Genomic DNA, 15,664 nt, shown 5'->3' on the forward strand with positions numbered 1-15,664 from the left:
GCACTGCCTTTGGGATAGATAAGGACACTGACTTGGGAAGAACAGAGCTGGGAAAAGATAAACAGGATTTCAGTGCCACCAAGTGACATTTAAACTTTTAAATTGAATGAGTGGCATACTTAACTATAGCAGGCTTCATTCCTTGTGTACAGGAAAAAAGAGGACCAGATAACTGAAAAAGGGACATAAAGCAAGGCTTCCTGAGGTCAGGTCTCTTGAGTGGAAATAGAATCACTGACTGGGAAAGAAGACTGGTCTGGAGGACATGTTCATGATTCAGGTAACAATTCAGTAACAAGGTAACAGGATCGGTGGCTGGTATGTAAAGGAAGTGTAGGTCATACCAAGATCACCTAATAATGACCTAGCCAGGCATTATAATCTGTACAACTATGTCGGCAGGACACTGAATACAGCCATAAAAGTAAAGAACACTAGGGAAGAAAAAGTACTCATAAAGAATGAAAGCAAAAAATCTAATTAATAATGCCTTGATGTTAATATTTTCAATTAATTCAGCTGTAGCCTTTCAAAAAAACCAGAAGAAAACCAAGAAATTGGGACATTCAAGAAAAACACAATGTGAAAGGTCAGAAAATTTGAATTTTTAACATTGTCAAATTCTGAGCCAGCATCACGAGTAATACTGCAGTGAAATAAGGACATTGACAAAAACTGGCCCTGATGGTGTGGAAACACTAGACGGGACATCTAAGCCATGTGTGATAAGAGGTATTGGATGGAATAATGTGGCTCCTGGCAAGCACAGTGAGAGCAAAGGTCCTCGGCTCCTCCCATGAGAAGGCCTTTGTGAAGAAAATAGTGGTTCTGAACAGGGAGGCCTGAGTTTGGGGAAAAGAAGAATTTAGATGAAAACTAAAGACCTCATGGCTCCTGCTGCAGGTAGGGAAGAGACATGGCCTTGTTTTTAATCACACTGAAACCCTAGTGACGACCCCAAGCCAGAGCAACAAGGGCAGGTACACATTCCATAAACAGAAAAGGAGGCTGAAAAGGCTATTCACGTGGAATTTATGATTTAGCAAGAAGAAAAACAAGTACTCAGGCTTCAGCACCATGACCGGGGGAACAGAAGGACAGAAGGCCGAGTCCAGCAGGGTGAAGAGTGACTGACAGATTGTCTCAGGTAGAACACAAGACAGGAGCCTAGACAGTCTGAAATGTACTAGCTGGGGGCTTCTACTCCCGCTTGGGACATAAACAATTGAAATAAAATTGGTTCCCACAATGAAAAAAGACAGATAATTTAAAAAATCAATTTTTTGAGCCCACCACCCAGCTAAGTCTTCAACAGAGAGCTGATCCTTGCACACACGTGAGGAAATTACCACCATCCGCAAGAGCCATCCAGATATCTAGAGAACAAGGGTCAACAGCCACACAGGGTCAGGAACTATATATGTTTATGGCAGCTATTTGTGAAAAACTTAGAATTTATAGACATTTAGGAGAATATTTTAAAAAGTCTTTCCTCAAGGTTAAAATATAATTAGCTTTAGTTGGGACATTTCTTTGGATTGTTCAGACAACCCATGAAAACAGCATCAGAAAGAGATGAATTATTAAAAACATCTCATCCTAGGGAAAAACCCTGAAAATATCTATTACCCATTCATGTCAATTATCTTTGCTAGGGTTTCTATTGCCATGATAAACCTCCACGACCAAAAGCAACTTGGGGAGAAAGGATTACTTTTATTTATACTTCCCCAACTTTGTCCACTGTCAAGGAAGTCAGGGCAAAACTCAAGGCAAGAAACTGGAGCAGAGGCCATAGAAGAGTGGCTTGCTCTCCATGGCTTGCTCAGACAGCTTTCTTATATATCACAGAACTATCTGCCCAATGATGGCACCACCCACAGTGAACTGGGCCCTCCCACATCAATCATTAATTAAGAAAATGCACTACAGATTTGATTTGCTTATAGCCCAATTTTATGGAGGCATTTTCTCAGTTGAGAGTTCCTCTTCCCAGATGACTCTATATGTTAAATTGACATAAAAATGCAAGACATCTATCATCCTCTGAAATTGTGAGTCAAAATAAATAGTTTCTGTTTTTAAGTTATTTATATCAGGCATTTTGTTATGGTTATGCAAAGCAAGCATACTCTCCAAACTGAAAACAGGAAATAAATGCAAGGAAAAGACAAAAGATGGCTCTTAGTGAGTTATGGGACAGTTAAGTGGCCTAATATAAAAGATAAGAAGGTGGATCTCTTCTTCCTGAGGACAAAGGTTTGATTTCCAGACCCACACAGTAGCTTAAAACTGTAAGTCCAGTCTCAGTGGATCTGACACCCTCTTCTGACTTCCACAGACACTGTACCACAGACACACAGGCAGGCAAAACAACTATGCATATAAAAATAATTTTCTTAAGATCTTCACCAAACACACATCAGACAAAGGTCTGATCTCCAAAATATACCAAGAACTCAAGAAACTGGTCATCAAAAGAACAAATAATCCAATAAAAAAATAGAGTACAGGCCGGGCGGTGGTGGCGCACGCCTTTAATCCCAGCACTCGGGAGGCAGAGGCAGGCAGATCTCTGTGAGTTCGAGACCAGCCTGGTCTACAAGAGCTAGTTCCAGGACAGGCTCCAAAACCACAGAGAAACCCTGTCTCGAAAAACCAAAAAAAAAAAAAATAGAGTACAGACCTAAACAGAGAACTCTCAACAGAGGAATCTAAAATGGCTGAAAGACACTTAAGGAAATGTTCAACATCCTAAGTCATCAGAGAAATGCAAATCAAAACAACTCTGGGATTCCATCTTACACCTGTTAAGAACAGCCAAGATCAAAAACACTGATGACAACTTATGCTGGAAAGGTTGTGGGGGAAAAGGGAACACTTCTGCATTGCTGGCAGGAATGCAAGCTGGTACAACCCCTTTGGATGTCAGTGTGGCGATTTCTCAGAAAATTAGGAAAAAACCTTCCTCAAGATCCAGCAATACCACTTTTGGGTATATATCCAAAGGATGCTCAATTGTGCTACAAGGACATGTGCTCAACTATGTTCATAGCAGCTTTGCTTGTCATAGCCAGATCCTGGAAACAACCTAAATGCCCCTTGATCGAAGAATGGATAAAGAAAATGTGGTACATTTACACAGTGGAGTACTACACAGCAGAAAAAATAACATCTTGAATTTTGCAAGAAAATGGATGGAGCTAGAAAACATTATTTTGAGTGAGGTAACCCAGACAAAGAAAGACAATTATTACACGTACTCACTAATAAGTGGCTTTAAACATAAAGCAAACTAGTCCACAAACCACAATCCCAGAGAACTAGACAACAATGAGGACACTAAGAAAGACATACATAGATCTAATTTACATGGGAAGTAGAAAAAGACAAGATCTCCTGAGTAAATTAGGAGCATGGGGACCTTGGGAGAGGGTTGAAGGGGGGAAGAGGAAGGGAGGGGAGCAGAGAAAAATATAGAGCTCAATAAAAATCAATAAAAAAGGAGAAAAAAAATAATTTTCTCTTTTCAAAAAAGGAGTTTCATTCTGGCTGGGTAATAATCCCTCTGTTGAACAGCTTTGGAACTAGACCTTTAGACTTTCGTGGTAGAAATGGGTAATGTCAACGCTCCATCTCCTAAGTGACTTTAGGGTTACCTCTTTAGAAAGGAATGTCACAGGAAATAATGGAATTCATTTCTATATGGAAACATGTCTTGTCTCCTCCTGTAAATTAATGTAGTTTGGCAAGTCAACCACTTGGCAAAGGATCGCTCCCTCCCCCTGAAGGTGTATTCATCTTAAGCCATACAAAGAGAAAGGAGCAATAATTAGTCCTTTAATGAGATAATGTACTTCTCAGAGTTCTTATCCCTTAGCACAGTCATTTCGAATCTGCCAGGAGCTGCTGTTGAGTCTTAACTCAGAAAGACATAACTTTCCCCTTTGCTCTCTTCTGTCTGTTTTGGATGATGGTCAGAGCCTGTCTGGTATTTTGGGTTTTCTTACATTTTCTCTGAATCTCGCTCTCTGCTTGTCTACCGACTGAACTCCATGCAGGCTTAATTCAAATGATATGGCTTTTTTTCTTACCCCCCCCCCCTTTGTTTTGAGGCAGGGATTCTTTGTGTAGCCCTGGCTGTCCAAAGAACTCACTCTGTAACCAGACTGGCCTCACACTCAGAGATCCACTTGACTCTGCCTCCCAAGTACTGGGATTAAAGGCGTGTGCTGCCAACCACCACCCGACTCTGGAAAGGTGTGGCTTCTTTCCCTACTCTACTCTCCTCCTCTGGGCAGCTGCTGAGATTTACAACTTCCCTGTACTATTTTTGTTGTTGTTTGTTTTATTTTTCTCTTAAACTATAATAAAATTAAAAGGAGTTTGTTTGGCAATATGCTGGCATGGGTGGATGGATAATGTTGCATGCTACAGTACAGACTTGCCAGGCAAGATGGGCTAACTGGTGCAACAGTGTAGTAGCTTTTGCTTTCTAACTGGATTTGAGGTCCACTCCACAGAAGTAATTTATGCCTAGTCATATAAATCTGGTCAAAAGTCTCTCGGCTTTAGGTAGGTGGTAGGCCACAGAAGAACCTTAATGTGGGAGGTGATGTATCCTGTGAATGTTTTATTCCCATTGACCAATGGCTTAACAGAATATAGCCAGGCTGGAGATAGAGAGAGAGAGAGAGAGTGGGCAGAGTCGAGGGAGAAGCCATGTAGCTACCACAGGAGACAGAAGCCTGACGCCATACAGAACATTACTGGCAGGCCACAGTCACATGGCAATACACAGATCAACAGAAATGGGTTAATTTAAGATATAATAGTTAGCCAATAAGAAGCATGAGCTAATAGGCCAAGCAGTGTTGTAATAATACAGTTTCTGTGTGTTTATTTCGAGTCTGGGTGGCCAGGAAATGAACGAGCAACCTCTGACTACAGAACCTACTACTGTTTTGCTAAATGGATATTCTGTCAAATTGTCTTCTAAATAGTTGCTTAGTCTATACCCAAAGGTTAGTGCTGTTGACAACCTTCATCAGGGAAGCTTCTTTTACAGTGAAGAGCAGTTACTGCAGATATTCACACTGGTTTAAGTGCTGAGAATAAGTGACTGTTGAGAGCACACCCCAAATGGGAAATCTATACAGCCCCTCTTCCAGGGTCAAAGAACACCACAAAAGAAGGTGAGGAAAGAATGTAAAGATGATAAAGCTATTGCACTCATGTTCTCAGCAGCTATTGTTACTTGTACACGGTCTACACAAGATTTGAACCATCAACATTCTGGCATGAGTGGATAAAGGGCACAAGAGCCCCCACTCATTGAGGAGCCATGGCAGTAAATAGCTGCGGAAGAACACCTAAGTGCTACATGTTTTAATCCCAGATCTCAGAAGACAGAGGCAGGAGAATTTCTGTGAGTTGGAATCCAGCCTGACCTATGTAGACCAGCTAAGATATGGTGGTACCTTCTCTCAAAACATAAAGGAATGGAAACATAAGGGAAGCAGCACATACAGACCTAGTGTATGCCCCAGCTACTATTGTATTATTATATATGTATTATACATATTATGTAAAGAACATGCATGAATATACGTACTTATATCCCAAACAGGAAACAATTCTACCCGAGTCAATAAAGGAATTCATAAACAAACTGTAGTATACAGATTGAATAGAATACTGCTCAGCAGTAAAAAAGTATTAAAATATGGATCAACATGCATGAATCTCAAAAATAACTGTGCCAAAGAAGTCAGACAAAAAAATAAACACTATGTGACTCCATCAACATAAGCTTCCTGGAAATGTAAGTGATCTACAGTGACAGAACTGGGACATACATACAAGTTGAGGGGAAATATTATAAAGCGTCACAAAGATCGTTCAGGTGTTAGATATGTCTACTATTTTTATTGTGAGGGTAGTTTCATAGTTAAATGTATTCATCAAATCACAATGTAACATATGAAGTGTCTGGTATATCAATTTTGTTTCAATAAATCTGTCTAAGATGGAAAAAGTAAAGGTGACATTTTTGCTCCTGCTAAGATACAGTGAGTACTGAATACAGCTGTGAAGACTGGACACAATGCACAGGGCAGCATTCAGAAGATGCTGATAAATTAGAGCAGGACACAAACTGGAAAAACAGACCAGAAACTGAAACACTACCAGACGGACAGCAAATTGATCATTTGTCCCCCTCAATACTCCATGTTCTATATCAGCATGTGGTTAGTAGAGAGTGTGTGCAGCAGGTTCAAATTATTAAAGCCTCAGGATTTAAGTCAGAAGACCAAGAAAAGGGATTCCTCAGTTGCTGGTTAGAAGACCCAGAAACACCATACAGTGGCACCACAGCCATTGGAGATTGTAGTCTGAGCCTAACTAGGCCAATGACCCACTAAAACAAAAGTGTTAACATTTTAGTGAATTTTAAAAATGAGACTTAGCTTGGCAGGGGTGGTGCATGCCTTTAAACCCAGCACTCATGAGGCAGAGGCAGGCGGATCTCTGTGAGTTCAAGGCCAGCCTGGTCTTCAAAGCTAGTTCCGGGACAGTCTCCAAAGCTACTCAGAGAAACCCTGTCATGAAAACCAAAAAGACTCAAACTTTCAAAACATACTATTTATAATGTTTAGTAAATAGTCCCAAATACCCTGTCACAAAGAAGTAGGAAAATCTCAAGTGAAACTGGGGGTGGGGGTGGAGACTCAAAGATGTAGCACAAGGAGTGTAATGATCTTTTTTCTTCTCTCCCTTTCCCCTTCCCTCCCTCTCTCTCTTTAGAGACATGGCCTCAATACATTGCTCTAGCTGTCCTGGATCTCACTATGTAAACTATGAGGCCTATGTCTGGCCTCAAATTCATAGAGATCTGCCTGCCTCTGCCTCTTGAGTGCTAAGATTAAAGGTGTGTGGCACTATGCCTGGGGATATTTTCTTTCTTTCTTTTTTGGGGGTATGCTGTGGTGTTTCAAGACAGGGTGTCACTGTGTTGTGTAGCCCTAGAACTCACTTTGTAGACGAGACTGGCCTCATACATGGCAATATTTTCTAACTAAGACTTAAGTAGCTGTTGAAAAAATGTGCCAATGTGATTACTTTATATACACTGATGAAACTTCAGCACAATCGAGTAAATCAATTTTTCATAATTTTAATAAGCCATAACCTATTATTGTTTCATCGAAATGTCAAAATGTGCAGGGAAAACAAAAGACAGAACACTTTAGTGAAGCACTATTAATATAAACTCAGAGAGAGAAATTGGGGTTCAGCCTGAAGACCCAAAAAGCAAAGCAGCCAGCCACTGTCTCTTATCTTGACCTCAGTCCGAAATGGCAATCCTGCCTCCAGGAATCTCAGAATGAGCCTGTCTGAGAGCTGTCGCCTCCCTTTTTATAGTCCTCTCTAGGTCTGGGATTAAAGGCATGCACCATTGGGATTAAAGGCATGTATCAATCACTCAGTTTCTATGGCAACTAGTGTGGCTACTAAGATTCAAGGTGTGTATTACTACCACTGCCCGGTCTATAAGGCTGACCAGTGGGGTTGTTATACTCTCTGCTCTTCAGGCAAGCTTTATTTATTAAAATACAAATGAAATATCACTACACTTTATACTTTCTATCACTTAGAAGCAGAGTAACACAGAAATAGGTGGAAGTGACTGCAGCTGGTGGTAAGGACTTTCTCTTAGGAGGGGGCATATGTGAAAAAATAGTTTTTTGCAAATATTGCAGTATAAATAATTTTTAAAAATATTATTCAGTGCCTGGAGAATTAGCTCTGCAGTTGAGAGCAGTTGTTTGTTCCCTCAAAGTCAGAATGGCAAAGATCAGCAAACAACTGAGAAAAGATGCTGGAGAGGGTATAGAGGTGAAGAGAACCTTCATTCACTGTTGGTCGGACTTCTGGAAATCAATGTGCAGAACCCTCAAAAACTAAAGTTAATCCATCATCTGACTCAGCTATACTACTTCTTGGCAAATGCCCAAAGGATTTGACATCCTACTACTCCGCAGATAGTTGTTCATCCATGTTTGTTGTTGCTCTATCCATGATAGCTAGGAAACAGATATAACCTAAATGCCCTTCAACTGATGAACAGATAATAAAATGTGATACATATACACCAGGAAATATTATTCAGTTGTAAAGAAAACTGAAATCATGAATTTTGCAGATAAATGGATAGAACTAGAAAAGATCACCTTAGTGATATGACTGAGACTCAAAAAGACAAATGTCACGTTGTCTCTCACCTATGGTTTTTAGCGCCCAGTCTTCAGATGTGAGTGTATAAACTGGAGTAACTGCAGAAATGAGGAAAGTAAAAGGGGCCATGGCAGAGGGAACAGCAGAACTGGGAATAATGGAGTATTAGTGATTTGAAGAGAAAAATGTGAAAAACAGGAGGGGGCTATGATTAAGGAAAGAGACAAATACAAAAGGAAGGAGGAGGGTAAAATAACAGTAAGGATTCTGAAAAAGTCATCTACCTAAAAATTATAAATAATACAGCTAAGTCTGGGTATGCTTAGACATATATAGTTTAAATAAACCATCCCATTTGGGCTGACAATGCTTCACCTAAGAGCCATGCACTATCTAACTAAAACTCCTGAACCAACCATGAGAAGTCGTAGGCTAATGCTGTTGCCCTTAGTTGCCTCCCAGAGGTAGAAGATAAATTGCTGTTGCTGAAAACACCATGTACTTTGATCAAAGTCTGGAGAGCATATTACTGCCACTTTAAACCAGAATAATCCCTAACTACATTCTAAATATTTATACCCATAGATAAGTATAGTTCTCACACCTATCAAGGACACTTCTCTTTGCAACAGAGACCATTACAGAAAACTGATCAAAACACAGAGAATAAGAGATTGTGTGGTGCCCAATTCCAATGGATACATCTACAACACAATTCCTGTACCTAAGACTTAGAAATCATTTCAGAAGAAGAGTCAGAGGAACAGGACATTTGTTATGAGATTGTGTCTCCTAAGAAAGTCAGAGAAACTCCACTCATGAAGTCTTATCAATATGGCTGCCTAAACAGGACCTAAATCATGACAACACCAACAGACATGCTAGCGTGGAAGGAGGAAGTCACATGGGACTGTTTACTAGACAAAGAATTACAGGCAACTAAGGAATGCCGAGAGCAGGAGAATTAGTCTTCCCAGGGAAGAGCTCCCCAAATGGTTATTCAATACCAAGTAACATTATACAGAATGTATATTTAGAAAAAAATCTATATATTTAAAATAAACAAAAAAAAGAGGTCATGAATTTGAGAGGGAGCAAGAGCAGGTACATGGAGGGACATATGGGAAGGAGGAAAAGGAAGCGGGTGAAATGATATAATCATATTACAATTTAAAAAAATAATAAAATAAGGTTCATAAGCTTTGAGGGCCTAAAAAGTGATTTAAGATGTAAATACAGGTTAAGATATGGAAAATGTTTCTGAACTTTCCCCTTCTATGGTATAGTTCTGATAAGCTGATAGAGCAATGACTACTTTCTATTTGAGTCACATGCTCAAGATTTTAGATTTATTCTGGTTGCTATTTAAGTATAAACTTAAAGGTGTTTCTCATCATTGAACTGATGCCAAAGGCATCTCTGTCCAATCCATACATGATTCTGTGAACAGCAGAAAAATATACATGCTTCTAACCAAAATCTGTTGAAGGTGTAAGTCACAAACAATCCCACACCAGTTTGGAATTATGATTAATAGAATGGTTATTTATTTAAAGGGGAAAACTTACGGATCACCATCCCAGACAACAGCCCTCTGCACAATCAGGAAGGGAGCCTTAGTCACCTGAAGCAGAGCCAGAAGCCAGAGAAAGAGCAGAGGGCAGTGGCTGCTTTTTTAAAGAAAGAGAGACCACTCCCCAATGGGCTGGTATCTCAGCCGCTATTGGCTGAAGGAACAGAAGGAGCTCCCGCAACACCTCCCCCTTTTGTTTAGGTAAGAGAGTTCTAAACCTACTATGAAATTATATACAATAAGTACAAATATCCTATTCTAACTAGCTTAAGTTTTGTGTAATAAATAACTTGGCCAAGTCATGAGAGGAAAGTAACTACACTTATATAGTCTTCAATCCCATCGAAGATCTGAGAAGGGAAATAATGTTACCTGAGTAATTAGGAAGTGCAATCAAACAACTTCCAAAAGATGCAACAAATACAGAGACAACTGGCTACCTGGGCAACCACCCAAAGTCACGTTTGCAGTGTTGAAGCAACCAACTTTGGCTAAGGCCTAACGTAACTGACATACCATTTTCAAAGGCAAGAAACTTTTCAAAACTATCTTACCCTGTCTTGGCAGGTTTTGTAATATGAGCTGCAGGGCTGCGTCCCCAGCACCCCGGCCGCCTGGCTAGCTTATGCCCCGAAATAATTACACAGAAACTGTATTCTTTTAAACACTGCTTGGCCCATTAGCTCTAGCCCTTACTGGCTAATTCTGATATCCTGATCAACCCATCTCTAATAAACTTGTGTAGCACCGGTCTTACCGGGAAGGATTCAGCATGTCTGATCTGGTGGCTTGCTCCATCGTGTCTGCTTCAGAGATCAGAGCTATCATGCGTCTGCCCGGGAGAGGGGAACATGGCGTCTCTGAGCTCACTTCCTCTTCCTCCCAGCATTCTGTTCTGTTTACTCCTCCCACCTATGTTTTAACCTATCAGGGCCAAGCAGTTTCTTTATTGCTTAACCAATGAAATCAACAGATTGATATATGACACTCCCACATCAGGCAGGATATGACAGTCCTGTTTTATGGGCCCGTAGGCTAAGATAGATGCCCCAACAATAAAAAAAAAAAAAACTTTTGGTGACTGTCCAGACAGTGAGATGTCTCTGTCATTTCTAGAGTTTTGAAAGTTGCTTATTTCTTGTTTACTTAGGTAATATTATATCCTTCTGGAGTCTTTGATGGAGTTGAAGAATGGTTAGTTATAGTTTTCCTTAGTTATGATAAAAGATAAAATAGATATAAATATTGTAACTGTAATTCTTGCTTTATAACTGTTTTGCTATATGTAATTTTGCTATGTTAAAGTTAAAGCCTTCCTTATTGTTTAAACAGAAAAAGGGAAAATGATGTAGGAGGGTCTTCTATCTATTTGTTGCTTTCATTGGTTAATTAATAAAGAAAACTGCTTGGCCTGCTAGGTCAGAACATAGGTAGGCAGGGAAGACAGAACAGAATTGTGGGAGAAAGAAAGCAGAGTCAGGCAGATGCCATGAAGCTCCGGCCCAAGATGGACGTAGGTTAGAATCTTCCCAGTAAGCCACAACCTTGTGGTGCTACACACATTAATAGAAATGGGTTAATCAAGATGTGAGAGTTAGCCAGGAAGAGGCTAGAACTAATGGGCCAGGCAGTGTTTAAATGAATTAAAATAAAATGAAATATCATAAAGCCAGGCACAGAGCAGATGGATCTCTGTGAGTTTGAGGCCATCCTAGTCTACCTGGTGAATTCTGGATAGACAGAGCTACATAGTGAGACATTGCCTTGAAATAAACAAATCAGATCATGTTTTAAAAAAGAGCACCTGGCACTCTTCAGAAATCTTAAGTTCAATACCCACCACCCACCTGGCAGCACACAATGGTCTGTAACTCTAGTTCTAGGGTATCTAATGCCCTCTGCAGGTACCAGGTACACATGGTACATAACACACATAAAATAATAAAGTAAGTCTTAAAATATTTATTGGAGATAAGAATAAAGATCAGTGGTTGTCTATCAGTGGAAAGCTCACGGTTTATTTTTTGTTTGTTTGTTTGTTTTGGTTTTTCGAGACAGGGTTTCTCTGTAGCTTTGGAGCCTGTCCTGGAACTCCCTTTGTAGACCAGGCTGGCCTCGAACTCAGCTCATGGTTTAATCAACTGAATTTTGTTCAGTTTAAGGAAAACTATAATTCAAACTCTGGCCATCTTATGGTAATGACAACTGATTAAATAATGTACAGCTGGATTCAAGTTTTATGTGTAAAAACATGAAAATACCAACATTATGGGACAACAGAGGCAAACATTCAATTAATCTTGGTCAGAGAAAAAGCTGTCCGAGAAGATCTGAAGACACAATCAGGAACTAACCCTGGGGAGAGGACCATGGACAGTGGGGATACCACTGTGCATGGCTTGTGGCAGAGTTGAGGGCCACACATAGTCATAAGACAATGGCAAAGTTATAAAAGAAAAATTGATATCCTCTGAAAGGACACATGCTCAGAGTTTTTTTGCAGTAGCGCATGAGCTCATGAAGAGAGAGCCGCAAGCTCACGATTCACTCTCACAAGTATCTGAACAACCAGAGTGACATGGGACTGTGCTCTGGAATATTGCTTTAACTATGTAAAGGTGTGTTACATTTGTTTATGTTGTGGAATATTGCTTTAACTATGTAAAGGCGTGTTACATTTGTTTATGTTGTGGAATATTGCTTTAACTATGCAAAGGTTTGTTACATTTGTTTATGTTGTGGAATATTGCTTTAACTATGTAAAGGTGTGTTACATTTGTTTATGTTGTGGAATATTGCTTTAACTATGTAAAGGTGTGTTACATTTGTTTATGCTGAATTTGTTTAATGATATAAAAATGTGTTGTTTTCCTGCCTAAGGCACCTGATTGGTCTAATAAGAAGCTGAACAGCCAATAGCTAGGCAGTAGAGGGATGGGGGGGCTGGTGGGCAGAAAGAATAAGTAGGAGGGAGGGAGAGAGGGAGAGAGAGAGAGAGAGAGAGAGAGAGAGAGAGAGAGAGAAGAATGGGGGAGAAAGAAAGGGAGATACCTGGGGCCAGCAGTCAGGCAGCTGCCAGACAGACAGACACAGACTAGGACATACAGAATGAAAGAAAGCTAAAAAGCCCCAAGGCAAAATGTAGATGAAGAGAAACGAGAAACAGGTTAATTTAAATTATAAGAGCTAGTGGGACAGGCATAAGATAAGGTCAAGCATTCATAACTAATAATAAGTCTCAGTGTCTTTATTTGGGAGCTAGTTGGTAGTCCAAAAGAAAACCTGCTTCAAGACTGTAACAAGCAGATGATGACAGAGAAAAGCAATAAACAGAGAAAGAATCTGCCAGGACATCCACGGAGAACCTGAATCTGTAGGCAGGTACCCAGGTGGATTTAGTCTGAAAGGTAGATGCCCTCATCATTGCCTCCTAGAGCAAGTGTGAGAAGCCTGAGAGACAACAGACCCGAGAGTTTATAGTACCAAAGCAGGTTCCCTGTGCCCAAGAGAACACCCACACCAAGCTACCTGCTTTCTCCTCCTTGTACACTCATCTGAGTTAGGTCAGCTGGTGCCTTTTCTGCCCATCAAGGCCCAGGGACCTTTCTGTCTCCACTTCTCCAACACTGGAATTACAACCATACACTATTACACCCAACATTTTTATATGGGTGTTTGGGTGTTAGTGATTGAACTCAGGTGCTTATGCTTGTTCTACAAGCACACCAAAACTATAAAGCCATCTAGAAAGCTATCCATGAATGGTGCACACCTGTGACTTTAGCAATCAGGAGGTGGCACCTAGGCTACATACAAAGCAAGACTTTATCTTTTAAAAGGACTCAAAAGTGTCACTACAACTGCACCATAAATGAAGGGAATTTATAACTTTCTAATAAAAATAGTCTTTAGAAATTACAAAATGGATAACACACTTTTGGAAGCCACCTTCCAGGAAAAATCTGGAAAGGGCGATGGAGAGAGGCACATCACCAAACTGCCTAAGTTTCTGGGTGGAAAACTCAGCCATTCTTGTTCTCAGAGCACCGAGTTGATGCCTCAATACCAGAGAAATAAACACACAGAGTAAAACACAATTAGCAGCACGAAATTCTGTTTTAGGAACAGTGCAGAACCAAACACACATTGGCCCATAGAAAAGAGCAAGTAACTTACAGGGTGCTTGGCTGAAAGTCTCCCCGTCACAGTTCCCGTCTGATTCCACGTAGAAGAGATGGAGCCCTTGGTCGTTTAAGAAGAATCAGTTTAAACCCAGGCAATATGGCATGAGGAAGAGCACACTGACCCTTCATCTACAATACCCACGTGCTCCTCCTGAATGTTATAAAACAGTCTTGGTATCAGAGACAGATGCTTCCCTCTAACTCAAATACAAGTAGCAATGGGACAAGTAGATCCATTTCTGTTAAGTCTTAAGTCTATGTGTGGGTTAAGGGGTTGTAGGGACAGCAAAAACTCAAAGTGCAATTGTACCACAAACTGTTGCTTGTGCAGCCTTGTAAGTTACAGACACGTCTGAATGTGCTTTTCTCGTGTGCAAATTAAAACAGTAATGTCTACCTGTGATGGATATTATTGGTTGCCAACTTGACTATACCTTTAATTAACTAAAACTCAAGTGATTAGGTATACCTTTGAAGGATTTTTTTCTTAATTAAATAATTTGAAGTGAAAAGACCCCCTTTTAATCTGTATCTTTTGTGGTGTGAAGATCCACCTTTAATCCAGATCTTTTTTTTTTTTTTTTTTTTTTTATTTTCGAGACAGGGTTTCTCCATAGCTTTTTGGTTCCTGTCCTGGAACTAGCTCTTCTAGACCAGGCTGGCCTCGAACTCACAGAGATCCGCCTGCCTCTGCCTCCCGAGTGCTGGGATTAAAGGCGTGCGCCACCACCTCCAGGCCCTAATCCAGATCTTTTGGAAAATCCACCTTTAACCTGGGCCACACCTGCTGGCAGCCTATATAAAGAACATAAAAAAAAATAAAGCTAGCTCTGTTTTTGCCTGTTTGCTCTCAATACAAATTCACTCCTTCACTGGCATTAGAGCCGACTTCTCTGGGATTCCAGCATATACTGAAGATCATCTGAGACACCCAGCCTTGTGGACTATAACAACTATTGATTATTGGACTTTCTGTTGATAGACAACCATTGTTGGACTAGCTGGACCACAATCTATAATCCAGTATGACACATCTTCTTTATATATGTATATATATGTGTGTGTGTGTGTGTGTATGTGTGTGTGTGTGTGTGTGTGTGTGTATGTGTGTTCATATGTATGTTCCTCTAGAGGATTCTGAGAGCCTCAAATGACTCCATAAAAAGACATGACAGTAGATGTGAGAGCAGGCTAGCTGCTGAACTGCCTCATGTATGGAGAATCTAAAGGCATAATAATAACCTGCATTGTACAAAGATTGAATAATATGACCACAGTCCGTAGTTCCAAGAATAATGAACTTTTCCTCCTTTATTGGGATTGTAAAAATGGCATATGTATCTGAACTCAAAATAAACCTTACTTCTAATCCCAATTTTCTTTTGTAAAGCTTTGTTACCTTTTTCATATAAGCTAGTAATCCGTCTACAAAAGTTGACTTGATCTTGTGAACCTACAGCATAAAGACAAGAATAGTTACCTTCTTAAACTTGTTTAAGAACTCAAAGACACCAACTGCAGAGCAGCAGTTTACATAGGGCTGAACATGTAGTGCAGAATCCACCTTGGACAACCTTAAGTAGTGCCAGGATGGAATAACACAGGTCCACAAAGAAAGATGCCAGTCTGTTATTCTGCAATATGTCTAAGCTACAGAGAAGTTGCAAAG

At 40.2% G+C, this 15,664-nt stretch overlaps 1 protein-coding gene across 3 annotated transcripts in view; it reads right to left on the minus strand.

Moving 5' to 3' along the window:
• The window catches only part of LOC121436483 (DNA polymerase nu-like), a 137,837-nt gene that overhangs the window by 62,363 nt on the left and 59,810 nt on the right, over positions 1-15,664 (minus strand). For 2 of the 3 annotated variants that reach the window (XM_041636432.1, XM_041636430.1), the window contains exons 13-14: positions 15,395-15,448; positions 13,988-14,053 (exon numbers count right to left, since the gene is read on the minus strand). In XM_041636432.1, the coding sequence (XP_041492366.1) occupies positions 13,988-14,053; positions 15,395-15,448 (120 nt within the window). The remainder of the gene's footprint in view (positions 1-13,987; positions 14,054-15,394; positions 15,449-15,664) is intronic. The other variant, XM_041636431.1, reaches the window with a different exon arrangement.

This window comes from Microtus oregoni, unplaced genomic scaffold, assembly GCF_018167655.1.
Source record: "Microtus oregoni isolate MIOR12 unplaced genomic scaffold, Mior012 000049F_ref0000343, whole genome shotgun sequence".
Classification (NCBI taxonomy): Eukaryota; Metazoa; Chordata; class Mammalia; order Rodentia; family Cricetidae; genus Microtus; species Microtus oregoni.